This window comes from Scardinius erythrophthalmus (genome assembly GCF_964197995.2).
Source record: "Scardinius erythrophthalmus genome assembly, chromosome: 16".
In the NCBI taxonomy this organism is placed as follows: Eukaryota; Metazoa; Chordata; class Actinopteri; order Cypriniformes; family Leuciscidae; genus Scardinius; species Scardinius erythrophthalmus.
In genome coordinates this window covers 16,603,942-16,621,769 of record NC_138236.1, presented here as the reverse complement: position 1 = coordinate 16,621,769, position 17,828 = coordinate 16,603,942, and the positions used below count along the sequence as shown (strand labels likewise).

The window sequence follows — 17,828 nt, the reverse complement described above, 5'->3', positions numbered from 1 at the left end:
TTTACTCTTACTATGGTAACTTATCATAAATCATCTGCTGAAGTCTATTGCAGATATACTGTAGATATTCATACATGTGTCTGACTACGGTCAAAGAGTAGGCCTATAGAAGCTTTCCTTCATGGCCTAGCTAGCCTATCAGAATTCTTATGACAGATCATGCCCAAACGCGAGTCAGAGACAGTTGCGTTCAGTAGATGTTCACAGTCGGTGTTTAAAATCTGCTCCAGACTGAGTCCAGTCGTTGGAAAGTCTATAAGTGTGTTCAGTCCAGTCTTAGAATGTTTCAGCTTGTCGTTAAGTGTGTCCCCGGCTTAATGAAATGCTGAAAAAACACGTTGTAAATAGAAACCTTTGATGCTTTCAAGACAACAGTGCAATCACCAACATCTGTATCGTCAATACGCTGTTATTACGGAGAAAACTGATCCTAGACCAGCAGTTATGTGCAGCTCTCCCCTCAAAAAGCAAAGTTACTTATTGACTGAGGCATAAACGCTTTAAACGTCAATAATTTGAACGTGACTGTGAATATTCAGAGGTTTAAGATCAACTCAGGAATTGTGTTCTGTAATGCCTAAAAATATATTCAGTGGGTTACAACATCCAATTTCCTAAATAAGCCTGATAAAAAACAAAATCAATTTTACACTGAGTTTCTTTATCCAAAAAGATACAGATGTACCCAATTGAAAATTCAGTTTTATTAAAACAATTTTAGTTCTGCATATAAACAAATCACACTTTTTGTATTTTACATAATAATAATGATAAAACCATGCTTCTATATATATATATATATATATACTCTCTAATTTGGCTTGAACTGAAAAAAAGTGCATCCACTTTCACTCTTGAAACATCTTTAAAAGAACACGTGAACAGGCTTTTTGAATAGCCTGGCCAAAAGAAAAAAAAGAACAATAATATTGGGAAACAGCAGAGCGAGTGCTTTATCTATTCAGTGCAATGCATTTTAACTTGACTTAAAGGCATCTCTCCTCATCTGTACACAAGCAGCCAGCAGCATCCAATCATTCTCTTTGCCTTCAGCTCTACCTACCCGTGTATCTCTGCTAACAGGTTAATATTCCCAATGTTTGATTACTAAACAAAACAGAGCAAATACTACTGTATTCACAAAGAGGAATGGCCACATATTAATAAAAAACAGGGATTTTATCATCTTTCCTAAGCAGGAAGTTATGTGTATAGAAATGAAATAAAATCCAAGACAGATAAAGAAATGCATAGATCAATAGTACATACATATTACAATGTACTTCACGCATGGCCAACAGAACCGGAGAAAAATTCATTAAGACATTTGAGGTAATATGAACACTCAGACTAGATTGTTGTGTTAAGTTAGTTTCACATTGTTATAGTCAAAGCTACTTTACAGTATATTTGTTCATAAACAAATACTCCACCTGATATAGGATATTTGTATAGGTCAGACTCAGCACTGTTCAGTCCTACTCCAGGAGATCATCCTGTTGAGATCATTTAAACATCTAATCTAATCATACACAGACTGAATGTATGGAAACAGAAAGATGTAACACTTTAAACAAATGTTTGAATAGTAAATCTAAGAGTAACGTCCTTTCATTCACACACACACACACACACACACACACACACACACACACACACACACACACACACACACACACACACACACACACACACACACACACACACACACACACACACACACACACACACACATATATAACCATTTAACAGTGCCAAACACATCCACAATATGGGATAAATTATCAGTACAACCAGATAAACAAAAACTATCAGTGATCTATAGCCTGAAAACATGGTCCGATGACTGGGACCCTGGTGAGCTGTTACAGTAAGTACTAGTATGTAGTATTGTTAGTGTGCTAACTGAAGGTAACGTCACAGCACTGGCATAATTCCCCAGTACAGTGCTGGACAAAGCACAGGCGTGCTAACTAAACCTTACACTGGAGTGTGCAAGCGGCGTAGCGTTTTTTTTGTGCCCGGATTTTCAGTGCTAAATGAACTACTAGCACAGGGGGCGACAATAAGGGCCATGATTAAGCTATGTGCTATTACAGCCACATTTGCAGAGAAAGTAGCAATTCTGTTGCCGTGTGAACCCTTAGGGGGAAGATACGGAAAGCTTCTGTATCCGCAAGTTTCGTCTTTTGTAGTCTTGCAGAGGTAGCCCAGAGCGAGGGCTTCTGTTAACAAGTGTAACAGGCTGGTCAGGTGTCTCTTTTATTCATTGCTTCTCTTCAGCTGCATTGGGGTTTCTGCAAATGACCTGAGAATTGATGAAAAAAAGAGTTCAAAAGGTGATTACAATGTAAAAAGTAGTTAATAAAGACACAACCGAGGTTTATATCACCTGCCATGATGTCCAGGGAAGTGGCTCTGCACTGGAGTTGCCTGGCTGCTGCTAGGGCTCATTAGCATGGCGCTGTAGATGTTGGATGCCACCACCAATATGCACAACAGGATGGGCCCAATGATGGCACCCTCTAAACCCAAATAGTACGCTCCACCTGCTACCGCAAGACCTGTCAAATACGGGTGTCCACCTCTGCATAGAAATATATATGGGTTAGTAAAAAATGGTAAACTGTCAACCAATTTTGGACACCACAGATGGCACATGTAAAGGAAGTATAAAGAGACAAACACACCCTGATATATCGGAGTATATGGCCGTGTCAACGAAATATGTTGGCAGCAGATGAAAGAAGAGAAGCAGCAGAGCTTTGACTCCCTCCGCCTGGGCCAACCACAGATCCAACACCGCTGGCAGTGCCGCCCAGTACGTCCCCAAAAACGGCACTGCACCTAAGATGGCTGCCATTGCTGCACAGAGCAAAAGATAGAGAGGCAAGACAAATATGAGATGGAATAATATGACATGGACAGATAAACGTACATTACCGTTCAAAAAGTATGGGGTTGCTAAGATTTATTAAATGTTTTTCAAAGAAGTCTCTAATGCTCAACAAGGCTGCATTTATTTAATAAAGAAATGCAGTAAAAACAGCAATATTGTGAAATAACTTTTTTCTGTTTGAATACATTTTAAAATGTGATGCGATTCCTGTGATGGCAAAGCAAAATTTTCAGCAGCCATCAGCCACACATGATCCTTCAGAAATCAATCTGATATGCTTATTTTCTGCTAAAGAAACCTTTCTTATAATTATCAAAGGTTGAAAACATTTTTACAGTTTCATATTTTTGTGAAAACCAAGATTGCGGTTCTTTTGTACGTTATTTTATATCACGCATTCATCACGCATTTATTTTAAATAGAAATCTTTTGTAACATTAGAAATGTCTTTACTGTCACTTTTGATCAATCTAATGCATCCTTACTGAATAAAAGTATTAAATTCTTTCAAATAAATCTTATTGATAAAATATAGTATATACAACAAAATGAACAATAAGGACTGTTTCACACCACATGCAAAAAGTCTTTATGTCTGTGTGTATTTTAGTCTTACCCGAGGGGATGAAGACAATGTTGATGCCAAATATTGTGTGTGTAAGCCAAGTATAAAGGCCATAAAATCCAGCCATCTTCAGAGAGGCATCAAACACACCCCTGCAAAGAAAACATGGTGAGAGAGAGAGTGGAAACACAGAGGGCTTTTCTTTTCTCGGTTAGCTTAACACTGACTGGAGTCAGAGTGAATAAGTCTCTCTGTGATAGCGCTCATAAAAATAGGCCTAATGGAACATCTGTGTGCATTCTGGGTGATGGCAGCATCAGCGCGCACACACATACACGCATACACACTGAGCTCACATTTTAAGGAAACAGTGAATTCCTCTCCTCATTTCACTTTCACAGCTCATGACATTGTCTATGGAGGGAAAATGATGTTATTCTGCTTTGAAAAAAATAACAGATGTTTTTATCTAAGCCAATTACATTATGCTAATTTCCACTGGAGAAGCATCACGCTCAAGGGCACCGCTGCGCTACAGCAAGATTGTGACCCCATTCATTCTCCATTTTCTGGGTCACCCTTACCTGTAGATGAACCCCTTCGAAATTCTTAACCAGCATATTAATAGCAGTCAATTTCACCCCCATTTCAGTTGTTCCGATCATGATCTCTGTTAAATTATCTGTACAAATGGAAAAAATGGCAGAGAAAGCAGAACAGTATTGCCCTCTTGTGGTGATCACAAAGTACAGCGTCTTTAACTGGTGTTAAAGGGATAGTTCACCCAAAAATAAAAATTCTGTATGACCTTCTTTCTTCTGCAGAACACAAAAGAAGATATTCTAATAAACTTTGGGGTCCAATCAACACTGAAAATTGACTTTCACTGTATGGACAAAAAGGCAACATTTTTCAAAGTATCATCTTTTGTGTTCCACAGAAGAAAAAAAGTCATACCGATTTGGAACAAAATGAGGGTGAGTAAATGATGACAGGATTTCCGTTTTTGAACTATCCCTGTAAGATCTAATTTCTGCTTCCACCTCATACAGACTTGCTACTGAACACACATTTTTGCCTTTAGTTTTCACTTGTTCATCAGTTTGTAAAAGCATTGTTTGTGGAAACTGCAACATGTTTGCATTTAACCTTAAATGTCCCTTCAGGCAGTGGTTCTCAACCAGGGGGCTCAGCAAAAAGTAAATATTAAAATATTAAATAATTAAATATTAAATAAAAAATATTTTTATTAGAAAGTTAAGTATATTAACTAATTAATTTTCCTATGTTCATATATATGTTCATATATATATATATATATATATATATATATATATATATATATATATATAGTTATGTTAAATCTCTCTATATAGAGAGGGTTGAGAAGCACTGCTTTAAGACAAACCAAAGCTCCACATGAACATGTGTACCTGATGGCCTCTTCCACAGACTGGCCGATAATGTTTGAAGAGGGTCCAGGTTGGGAGAGGGGTGTGAGGCTGATTACCCATTTCACAGGTTTATAATATTCACCACTGGAGCTCAGCAGGTAAAAAAGTGTTGTCAGGAAAATCACCTATACGTTCAGAGAGACAATAAATATTTAAAATCACCACTAAACATCCAATCCCATCAATGCAACTGTGTGTGTGTGTGTGTGTGTGTCCATTACCAAAGACAGGACAAAGTTGAGCAGTGCGGTGCCACTGTGGAACAGTACGGTGAGCAGCGTGGTTGTTGTGGATATCAGCAAACCAACATTTCGACTCATCACCACCCACAGAGACTCCAAGATCTACCGCAGAAGACAGCATATTCATTAATCTGCCAAATAAAGACACTCCCCATCACATCCACACACACACACACTGGAGACTAACCGAGAGCAGAGTCTCAATATTCTCCTGCACGAATGAGGCGATGTCCTGCCAGTCCAGTATGTCCCCTAGCCAGCTGTTCTGCCTGTGCAGATGTTGCTTGTTTCCACGGTGCCGTCCAGTATGAGTCACGTTCTACAAAACAAAAACACTGACTGGAATACAACAAAAAATGTAAGTTAGTGATTGTGTGTGACCGAGTAAGGTTTTGTTATTACCTTAACAATCCAGGACTGATAGAGACGGTCCCACAACTCCAGAACTTGTTTCTCGATCACGGCCGTGTTGTTTACTTTATCACCCAACATCTTATGAAGCTACAATGCACACATACATAAAAACGAACATATAACAAATGCTCATTCAATTTTACACACAGACATAAAGAATAAAAGATTAAGGACCTGAACACGAAATCAAATTTGACTCCAAATAATAATAAAATTTTGTAATTAAATGTTAAATTGAGTAATCTGTTATTTAACAAAAAGAAATTTGTTTTCTAACTTCTCCAGCTCTGAAACAATTTTTTATGCTGCCGTAACCAAGGTTGCTTGAGCATAAAAATATTGATCAATAATAGCTTACTTTTCATGATTGTATCGATAAAATCAAGTAAAAAAAATGTTACCCTAACAAACCCATGATTATTTTTTCTTGTATATGCACACCCTTTTGTAAAATTGCACTCAAATGTATTGAATGTGCACATAAGATTTTAAGTATACTACAAAAGCATATTTGGTTACACTTTATTTTAAGGTGTCATTGTTGCAGTGTAATTATATATTTAAGTACTGAGTAAGATTAATAAACAACATGTACTTACTATACATTTAGGGTATGATTAGTGTTTGGGTGAGGGTTAATTGTATGCAATTATGTATAATGTACATGTACGTAAAAAAAAAAGTGTTCCCACATTTTTTTTTAAATCTGTACTTGCAGATAATATAATATAAATTAAATAAAAGGCCACTTAAGCATTCTTAAAGTACATTTTAATTCATGTTTTAATGATTATTTGTCATGTTTTAAAGAAGTACATTTATTTTAATGTGTTGACTAACATACTAAAGTAAGTTACTGTTATTGTGTTATTCAATACTACATTTAAGTGGGTCAAAAAAGCACTCTGAAGTTCAGCTAATTGCATTTATTAAAACTTTAAACTATAATACATTTTCATTGAATTGAAATTAACATGCAACTAAGTGTCTATTCTATAAATGTATATTCTTTAAAAGTATGTTATTTCCATAATTAGTACTCTTTTTTAAATAATACTTTTTAATGAGGGCATACTTAAATGACACAAATGACATTTTAAAAGCAGATGAATAACTTCTGGTCTGTTTCTCACACATTACTTCAGAAGACTTGGAATATAGCCCAAGATTTGTATGGAACACTGTTCTGGTACTTGTAATGGTGCTTTTTTTGTCATTTTTGTCCTTTCATTTATCCGTCTCATTAAATTTGTTATAAATGTTGTTTCATGTGGTCTTCAAGAGCATTGTAAACTCTTAACTCTGACCTTATGTGTGATCCATTCTCTTCCATGTTGGTAAACATTTGTGGCAGCAGAGTTTAAAGCCTTCTGAACAACCTGGGCCTCTGGGAGCCAGCTACAAAACACACACACACACACACACACACACACACACACACACACACACACAGTTACGCATCATTTCGAGAAGATTCCTAACTTCCAGTGTATGTTAAGTGTGTGTTTCAACTTACTTGGCCCACTCTGGGTGGTTGGACACAGTCTCGTTGATCAGGTTACTGGTGACCTCTATGATATGAACACTCTCTTGGTGCACCTGTGAACAAAAATACAATCGTTGAGAGATGATGTGCGCGGAGGCTGGGATCAGTCACGGACCGTGTCTTTCACGCAGTGGAATAATCCGCCCAAGGACAGTGGTTTGGAAACACTGTACCATAGCTGTGAGCAGCAAGGCCATGAGCAGTGTGCCAGTTACCAGCAGGAAGATAATGAAAATACTGATCAGCTTATCCAAGGAGCGCTCCAGCCACACGATCATCTGCAAAGAGAGAGAGAGAAAGAGAGATCAGTTTCAACAAAAAATCTGATCATTCATGCAAGTGTGTGAGAACACAGAAACCTGCTTCCCTCTGCCAAACCTGAGGAGCAATCGTGTTCATTCCTTTGGTTCTGAAAACCTAAAAGTAAAATGCTCTTTCAGTAAAAAAATAAATAAAACAATTAAAGGAACAGTTCACTCAACAATTAAATATATTATCCTTGTTTACTTTTGGTTAACAGGAGAAATGATAATGCAATAAAAATCAAAGCAGGAAGTTATTTATTCTGTTAAGGTAGAAAAAAAAAAGTTTTCTAAAGCCCCGCGATTGTTTTGTGTGAGGAACAGACTGCTGTTATTAACTAAAAACCTAATTTTTGGGTGAACTGTTCCTTTAAAAACTTAGCAAAGGATTCATGGATGAGTTCTGAGTTTCAGAAAGGCACAGAGAGGTTAATTTTTCCAGCCTTATTTGAGTTTTTTTTAAGGCTGTGAAAATATTAATTCTGTTGAAAATTCACACATGTAACTGGCGTATAAGCCAAAATCATGCTGACTTTTCTTTATTTTACATCCGCTAACCTGGCAGATGACTAAGCAAGACTAACTACTGAGTGAATGAGCTAACAGCAGGCTAACAACAGCTGTCAGGAAACAGGAGGTGGTGGGCATATTTTTGTTTTTGGCAGGTGGACTTGGTTTCTCTGCTCACCCAGCTTCTGTCGGCCCTGTGGGCGGCACTTGCATGTCTAATCCTGTTCCCTGTTCCTGTTAGCGCTAAGTGTTAACATCACACACAAAACTGGTCATGTTGATGATGGATTAGTAAAAAGCACATCATTAAGAAACTAAAAGAAAGACTAAAGACTAAAAAAAGAACAGCAGGCTAAAAGAACCGCATCACTCCCTCTTCAAAACGTTAAGGGCCTGATACACAGTTTCAAAGTAATGCTGGCAAATGCCAAAAGATTCCTGAGGGGAGGGACATACTATCAGACCTGAAAATAACTTCATCACCATCTGCTCCTGTTGAGCCACAATCAGATTCATCTTAATCGGACAAAACCCAGGAGATGATATATAGAACATTAACAATGACATCAAACAGAAAACAAACAAACTAACAACAGAACTAATATTCTTTGACAGAGTATTCTGAAGAATTCTGAAGTCTTTCCAACATCTCTTTCTAAATATATATTGCTAAATTTTTGCAGGATGGAATATAGATAGTTTGTTTGGTTTCCCTTGAAAAAACAAAACAAAAAAAAAAACATCAAAAAGCAAGATTACAAAAAGAATACTTTTTTTCCTTTGAAACAACACACCTATATCCATGCAAAATAAGATGGAATGCGCATTTAAAAGGCTTTGAACACAATGGTGAACAAAATAGTTTGTTATTAGCTCTGATATTATCCAGAAATTATCTGGAATTAATCTTTTTTAAGCGTTTGTTCCATAAGACAAGCAAATATAAACAAAATGTAAACTTTAGAAGGCAGATAATGCTAGAGAAATGTGTACTACAGTTAAAAAACTGGTTGGTAAGATTTTTTTAATGTTTTTTAAATAATTAAAGATTATCCTCACAAAGGCTGCATTTATTTGATCAAAAATACAGTAAAACAGTAATATTGTTAAATATTGTTACAATTTAAAATAACTATTTGCTATTTGAATATATTTGAAAATGTCATTTATTCCTGTGATGGCACCATTACTCCAGTTTTTTTTTTTGTCACATGATCCTTTAGAAATCATTCTAATATGCTGATTTTGTTGCTCAAGACACATTTCTTATTATTATTCATGTTAAAAACAGTTTTGCTGCTTAATGTTTTTGTGGAAATTGTGATAAAAAAAATTCAGGGTTATTTGATGAATAGAAAGTTCAAACAAACTTAAAAAAAAAAGAGAGAGAAATGCTTTATAAAATAAAAAATAACATTACTCGTCTTTACTGTCACTTTTGATCAATTTAATGTAGCCTTGCTGAATATTCTTTTCTTTCAAAAAATTAAAGGGTTTAGTGTACATAGTTATATTATATTTATATACTCACATATAATACTATACTTATTATTACTAAATTTCATTCAACACTGAAAAGCATCAATGTAAATAAGTTATATAATTAAAATGAGATTTTACTCAATACTTGCGTGTGCTTGTTAGCGCATCAAGCTGTTAGCTTAGCAACAGGCTAACATTAAACCAAAGACTTTATATACAGAAAGACGGTGCACTCGTATTACTATGAATGGGAGAAAGTTCAATGCGCAATATGGCGGAATAAGGTCCACCTTCTAAATAAAAGAGCCAATCGCCAATTGGTAATGTCATCACATTAATCACATCACTGCAGCTGGCGTTAGAAGCTCCGGTTCCAATACAAGCAGTCAGTGTTCAGAGACACACGTCATGATTCAAGCATTTAGAAAGAAATTTTATAGACAGTTGTTGTCAGATTTCATTGGTGATTTCAAATTTGTAATTTAATGGCAAAGACTTTGGAGAATTTGTTATTTCCCCATTCAAAGAGATAGGAGCTGCACTTGAATGACCGAGAGGCATTTCAAAGATGGCCGCCGAGTGAAATGACTAGTCTTAAAGGGAACAAACTACTGAAATCAAGTGAAGTGGAGTTTTCCATGCAGAGCTCTATTTGTGTGGTGTGAGGCGTTTCCTATGTACTGTCATTAATGAAGACAATCACTTATACCTTAGAGGGCAGCAGGCAGCTTGAGTGTCTAGTTAGGACCAGACAGAAGAAAACCCCTTTACCAAACCTGCCTGTACCTGAAGTACCCAGCAACACCACTAGGGCTGTCACTTTTGTGAAAAAATCCTGTTCGATTTGAGACACGTGTGTTCATTGAATCGATTGTAAAATCGATTTTCCATGTCTAAAGACGTTTCCATTTTAAACGCCAAATATGGGCAAATCCACGGACAACTAACAGGCATTAGGACGAACATAAAGAGGGCGCTTGAGACGCGCACAAGTCAGCAATATTCCTGTTGATTTATTGGCGTGAAGTTTCGTGCACAATGACAAACAGGAGTGCAACATTCTCGAAAAGCAATGAGCAGAGTGGACTGCCATAACATCAATGAAAAACATTACTGCAACTTTCAACATGTCTGTGTTTACGGTTAGAAAAGTCAACCAAATGTTGCCTACGTAGGCGATTGTTGACCGTAGCCTGAATCTGTATCTGTATGCATGAGACTGTCTGAATACCAGCAGAATTCACATTTTTGTAGTAAAAATAGAAACATTATGCAGAAGTATAATGTGTGTTTGTCATGGTGCGTTCACACCGGACGCGAATAGCGCGTCAGGCGCGAGTGATTTCAATGTTAAGTCAATGCAAAGATGCGTTACGCGCGTAAAAAATTCCTGCTGCGCGAATGAGGCGAGAGTTGCTGTGTGATGCGTGTTCGCTGCGGGTATCGTGACGAGCTGGATGCGTTCCGAGAAAAGACCGTTAAAATCGATTCCCTATTTTCGTTTTCGAAACTTGTGTTTGTTGGTCCGATCGATTGTGCAATAGATTTTCGAACGTAAAGTGACAGCCCTAAACACCACTAGCCTTGGTCTCAGCAGACCAGAGAATCCCTTCACCCAACCCTCCATTCCCACTCTATGTTCTCTCCCTGAATGCATCTCACACACTCTGAAGGCAACCAGCCCAGCACACTTCAAGAGCTGTGGAAGAGGCGGTGGGCTCTCTTGGGGTTTTGTTCTGCATTTTTTTCCTGACAGTTAGTGTGTCAGCATCTCAATCACATCCAGAGCGCATGCTCCCTTCCACAGCGCAAAGAGCCACACAGCAGGAGCAGCCAGTGAGCTAAGCAGAAGCTCAAAGATGGAGGGGTGACAGTGGGGAGGGGAAAGCATCACTCCAAAGCTTCTAATGAAAGCACACTGTCATTCTTTCTCTTCCCCTTTGTTCTTTCTTTCTTTCTTTCTCTTTCTCTTGTACACCTGCCAGCACAAATGATTTACCTGCTTGTTAAGCCAATGCCAGAGCTTTGAGGAGGGAGACAGAGAGACAAACGGTTATTACAAACAACCAATCAGTATGCAGGAAAGCAGTGTTTTCAATGTGTTTTCAAGGCAAAAACAGAACAAGACCGGACGGTGAAATTTGAGGAAGATATTCATACTGAACAATTAGAGAAGGTGTGATTTGGTGGGCTTTATAAGGGGACAAAAGAAAGATCTGCTACGATTTTTTTTTTTAAGTGTCTTCATCTTTTTTTTTACCTTCTTTCATTCTTGTGGACAGTCAGTGAGGGATATGATGGTTATATAAAGCAAATTACAGTCAAATAAAAAAAAAAATAGTTACAGATAGTTACAAAGTTTAACATTTTGCCACATCTGCTAATGGTGAGTGAATTAAGAAAACTCAGTTGACATAAATATTTCATTTAATACCAGCCACAAAACTATATATATATATATATATTATATATATATTATATATATATACTATATACTATATTATATATATATACTATACTATATATACTATATATATATATATATATTATATATATATTATGTATATATATATACATATATTTTTTTTTATCAAAAACTAATAGTTTTCATTCTATTGAGAACACATTTTATTTAGTGGTTTTTTTTTTTTTTTGCATAAAACTCACAGCAAAACTGTGCATCTTTCACAAAAGCAAAGACAAAATGATTTTGTTCCAAATTTATTTGTTCTGGTGATTAATGCAAGGAACTTTCCACATTTCCACATTCCACATCCCAATTTGGTTTGGGATCAAAAAAGTGACAGAAATCGCTTGTAACATTGTAAATGTCTTTACTGTTACTTTCGATCAGTTTACTATTTCAAATAAATGCTGTTCTTTTGAACTTTCTATTCATCAAAGAATACTGAAAAAAGTATCATGTTTTCCATGATTTGAATTGCTTGTGTAACGTACATCACTGAAGGTCAGATTATCTTTCCAACAATTCAATTTAGGCCACGTATTACATGTTGTAGTTCCTCAAAGTCACCAGCTACTGACAAGTAATAGTTTTAAGTCTTCAATAAAGCCATTTTTTTTTACTCATATTAGCTTTTGGGCAAATGTGTTAATTTTGCACCCAAGCATATTTTCAATAGATTTGCTTTTGACAGCATGTGTGACTCAACATTGACTAGTGAAAGAATGAAAGAAGGCAAAACTAAAGTCAGACACTGGGTTACATTACTGGATTACTATGGGTAAGGGCAAACGGTTTCTTAGAGGTGTAGGGTTTCATCTTGACTGCAACTGTGGGTTGTCATTCACTTCAGACAGTGAAAGAGGGAATGAGAAACTGTGGGCACATTTTTGAGAATGTTGAGTTGACTTCCTCACATCATAAACCTCAAACAATAGATGGAAAACAAAAACTACCAACAATAACTAGAAATACAACATGACTATGCAAAGACTCAGCTAATCAAAAAGACAGGAAATGCATTTAATTGTGTTCCAACGATTAGGTTAATGACATTTTCTTATAGAAAAACACATTTGCATTGAAAATAGATCTGCTGAATAATTCATTTTGTCCCACATGCCTCTACAAGTCATGATATTCAGAAACATCCACATCTGACCTCCATAGCTTTTATTCAGTCAGTTATGGGTACTTCGTGCCTTAGTTGTGCAAGTAAAAACAAGAATTAGCAAGCCACAACCACATTCAGTTCCTCTTGTAATCACAGATCTCTGTCGCCTCCAAAAATAAATGTGCACATGTGGCGACAACTACCAGCAGGCAAGTGCTGTGAAAGACAGTGGGTCAGCAGAGAGGCGAGCACTTTTGTGTGGGTGTATCTACGTGAGGTGTTACCTTAGTGTCCACCCGAAGCAAGAACTGAGCTAAGCCTTTGATCGGTCCAGGCAGCAGAGCATCCTGTCTGTCTCTGACAAACTTCTCAGAAGCCGACCACCATTTCACTAGAGTACGTCCAGCGAAGTCCTTTATCCCAAAACGCACAAACATCTTCTTCAGGACCCAAACTGGAAAACATAGAACTCATTTGTGAAAATGTGAACACTATCTTCACACTCGTGACCTCAGGACAATGAACACAACATTTACCAGCAACAGGGATGGGCAGTAACTGTAAGATCCAGAGGTTGAGCCAGACCTGCACCAACACTATAGCCCACGCAAGCAGCACAAAGTAGATATCACTGGTCCTCTCTTTGTGCTGGAGACCCCTGAACTCTAGTCTGCTTCGACTCCGGCTGAAGACCGCCTTCGGAGAGTCCATAAACTCTGTGCAGGGAAGAAGAGGGGAAAAAACACTTTACTAATGATTTAGGGATGCACCAAAATTTACTAATGATTAAGGATGCTCCATTCAATATTACGCTTTATGCACTCCAATATACGCTCCACTCATGTATCACTCATGCTCATCGAAAAAGCAAAGTCTGCTCAAATAACGTGCCAACATGAAATTTCTATGTAGTATAATACTTGTTTTTGTTTGCAATAGCCCTACTGTACTGTGGTGTTGCATAGCTGGGCTGGGCAACTCTAGTAAAATGATGCTACTGATACACTTCCCGATACACTCTGCTCACAATGTCTGAAAATAATAGCTTTGTAGGACTAAACATTATTTGAATAATTGGTCAAAAAAGAAATCCGTTAAATCTGATTCTGTTGCATAGAACTGAATAAAGAAAAACATATTGATATTTAATATTAATATATTTTCAGTCCAATTTTAGTGTGTTACTTTCAATAAATGTGTTATTTTATTGGCTTGTATTTTTTAAATTCAGTATCTTTAAAATTAGTGAATTTCATTAAAAAGTCTAATATAAAAAAAGCTAATTTAAAACAAGAAATAAGTCATTTTTAAAAAAGCATTTTCGGTTTTCAGCCAAGTGCATCCAGAATTTTCGGGTTTCAGTTTTGGCCTAGAATTTTTATTTCGGTGCATCCCTACTAATGATATTAGTAGTGTTCAAGTAGATGCTGGAACTTCTAACTTTCTTTGATACCTTATCTAAAAATCGATATTTAAGACAATTTTCGATACCACAGGGAAAAATTGCCACACCATTAAGGGAATAAAATTTGGCCAGCATCTAAGTTTATTTATTTTGCCCATAATCAAAGTATTTTTTATCAACTGAAACGGTTGTCTGAGATTCCTCAGGCCCAATATCTCTGAGAGGGATTATATAATAATAATAATAATAATAAGACAGAAATATATTACTATTGTAATAAATACTGGAATATTTTAAACCGTTTCAATGCTCATATTCCACTGTATTGATACACTGATGCCAGCTGCACTTTCTCGCTTTCTCTTCTCTCCTGTAATTGTTATCAAAAAATCTATATTTCTGACCAACATTTGATGATAGGCCTAAACTACCTCATAATCCACATTAATAACATCCATCATAATCTTATCTGCTTATGAATGGATACAGATGTTTGCTTTTGTGAGTAAGTCATTACCAGACACAAACAGAATCTTGCTGACTTTCCCACAAAATCAGCACCACAAATAACTTTAAACATTGTTTGCTTTTTTCTGTGCCACCTTTGGATTGTTCTTTGGTGCTTGTCTCTTCCTGTATCTTCTCAGCATGGCTGAAGTTACTGCAGGAGATTGCCATGAAGATCGTGTTAGCAGCAAAGGAGAGAACCTGACCAGGCAGCTCGCCTATACAGAGAGAGGAGAGGACCAAAGGTCAGAGGACATCAAGAACAGAGCTAAATGGTAGGAGAGCCTCTGTTTCTTCACCTTTCCCTGGAACAACAGGCTTCTGCTGAGAGCCCACTATTAGCAGTAACAGCACCACGACAAACACAGGCACCCGCCACGACCCTGTCAGAGAGACTGGAAAAAGAGAGGGAGATTTTTTTTAGCATTCCTTCATTGACAGCACTGTGGGTCAATGCTAAACTTTCAGCTTACAATTAAACAAAGACAGTAAACTAATAAAAACAGAGAATGGGAACCCTTCTAGTAGCAGTTCTATCTAATGAATTATTTGACAGTCCTGCTATACAAAGTACACTGTACAGTATATTAAAAAGAACTAAAGCGCTTACCTTTCTATTATTAGTATTATCTGTTTTTACAGATTTACTTCCTATCAAATTATTAAATAAATCATTCATTTCAATTTTGTAAAAAATTATGTAAATTGAATATAAATTTCATTGCAGCAATTGTAATACATATTATTTACTGTTTATCTTGTGTAGCTTTAAATTAAATAGTGTGATATCATATATACAAGCTTTATATTGTTTATTGACCACTCTGCTCTTTAAGATATTGGTATTCTCATTGACCATCAAAAAATTGGTGTCGGTCAACCACTACATGACAGAATCATTCACTGTTTCATAACAGAAGGGTCTTACCCAGGTAGAAAATAAGTGCTGACCATACAGGCACAGACAGGGAACGCAAGTATCTTTCCATGCCAGGCGTCCACTTAAAGGCCACTGCCAACACATAGCCAACAACTAACGTGCCAACCTGCCAAAGAGAAAGAGAGAGAACATTTGGACATCTCTGGTAACTACTGTGACCCGCACATTTGCCACCGATCTATTTATAATCACAAGAACCCTCAGTATGTTCCCAGCCCTCATAAGCACTGCAAGTGTGTATCAACACACACATTTTCATTAAATGAATAGTTCTACCAAATATGAAAATTCTGTCACTCTTAAATAAAATCCAGCTCCACTGGCAGATGAGCTTTGTGTTTTCTTGTTAGCAGATCACAAGGTTCTGTTAAAGGAGGCATTTGTTCCCAATGACAATTTGAACAGTTTTCACATGACCTGTATGAATTAAATTAAGCCCTACAAGAAAGTAAAAAATAAATAAATAAATCAGATAGTGAGGTTATTAAATTGAAGGTCAGGGAGAAATTTAGTCCCGTAGAGTTCTTGTAACAAAATATGCATTATGATTTAGCCTATCATTTGGGCTGTGTAACCTCAAGGCCATATTTTTGGTATCTGGGATGTCATGCTACACATTTCCTACTCTCAGACATATTAAGCATGGGTTCAAGAAATGTTGATATTTCACATGTCTAGATGTGTTTAAACACACTTTTGTATAAAAACATATTTACATGTAGTTAGGTTATCTGAAGCCAGCTGCGACCATACAATGGTTGACAGATTTGCAATGTAAAAATATGGTTCTCTGATGGATGAAAGAGAGGCGCAGACAGAATGTCTCTACAGTGACAAAATGATGTGAAATCTATTAGGCTATATAGTGTAATAATTATTAATGTTATTAATGAAAGTTGTTGATGCATGCAGGCTTCGCTCAATACATATAGCCTACAGCAAACAATGTTACACAATATACATTCAAATTGTTATTAAATTTGTATCAAAGTTTCATTATTCTATTTTCACATGTTCACACTATGAAGAAGTAAATTTTTAACAGTCCCTGTTTCACAATCCCGTCCACCTGTACAAGGTCTGACAGGAGGCGTGTCTCTTTCCCATTCACGTGTCGTTATACACAGTATTACTACAGTACTCACCCACGTATAGCTGAAACAATCCAGGCCGAAACAGATTATGGTACAGACGTGATTAAGGATCACCTGCATGCCAATAACGCTCCAGAACAGATATAAGAAATAAAGCAGGGGTACACCAGCCCCAACTGCCAGCAGTACATTGAGCCGATCTATGACCATTTCACCCAGTGTCTCCACCCCGTAGTTCACGCACCACACCGGTACCAGCAGAGTGCCCACTACTATCGGCGTCCCGCTGTCCTGCAGCCTGCTGAGCCAAGAGCGGCCGAGGCGGGCGAGCGAGTACTTGAACGGGTGCAGGAAAGTGCCGCACAGCACTGCCCACAGCAGCGGCCGTAGAAAAGCCTCCAGGATGAAGTAAACCAACACCGATGCTCCGCAACAGATCGCTACGAAGATCATCGCTCCCGTGTTGTAGAAGGCCTGTTTGATGTTTTTGTCGAACTTCAGGGACTGCTGGTTTAGTAGTTGGCTAACCATCCCGACTGCTGGCTGAACGGTCTCGCTGAACGAGACGAAGTGTGGCCGGGTTGTGCGCTGGGTGTCCGGGTCAGTAGCCGCGCCTGGACCCGGGTCCTCTGTGTCTGCCGTGTCTGCCATGGTCGCTGGCATCGCTCCGTTTCAGTCCGGAGGATCCACTAAGGAACTGCGGGTTGGGCAGTGACGTAAAGTGTAGGAAGTAGTTTGGGGAATGTAGTCAAATTATGTTTTTCAGCCTACGGAAATATTATCTTTATTAGTAAAAGTAATATGACAAAAATGATGACAAATGAAATGAAAATGAAAGGAAAAAATAAACAGTTGTGCGAGCAGTTACAGACCTTTTTTTTTTTCTGTGC

The 17,828-nt window shown here is 37.3% G+C and overlaps 1 protein-coding gene across 4 annotated transcripts; it reads right to left on the bottom strand.

The window, feature by feature from the left end:
* Positions 1–1,162: 1,162 nt before the first annotated feature.
* Positions 1,163–17,828, bottom strand: tmem245 (transmembrane protein 245). 4 transcript variants are annotated; one of them, XM_081389237.1, is made up of 18 exons: positions 16,990–17,828; positions 15,833–15,950; positions 15,204–15,299; positions 15,000–15,122; positions 13,529–13,708; positions 13,277–13,446; positions 11,414–11,437; positions 7,294–7,398; positions 7,091–7,173; positions 6,882–6,972; positions 5,563–5,661; positions 5,348–5,479; positions 5,140–5,262; positions 4,898–5,043; positions 3,516–3,616; positions 2,691–2,865; positions 2,393–2,587; positions 1,163–2,308 (listed from the first exon to the last, which is right to left on the bottom strand). In XM_081389237.1, the coding sequence occupies exons 1-18, from the start codon at positions 17,599–17,601 to the stop codon at positions 2,263–2,265; spliced, it is 2,619 nt and encodes an 872-aa protein (XP_081245363.1). In that variant the 5' UTR covers positions 17,602–17,828; the 3' UTR covers positions 1,163–2,262. The 4 variants fall into 4 exon arrangements, 3 of the variants coding, with proteins under 3 accessions (XP_081245363.1, XP_081245364.1, XP_081245365.1); XM_081389238.1 differs by lacking the exon at positions 11,414–11,437; XR_014031827.1 differs by lacking the exons at positions 1,163–2,308; positions 2,393–2,587 and adding an exon at positions 4,049–4,146 and having other exon boundaries at positions 2,851–2,865.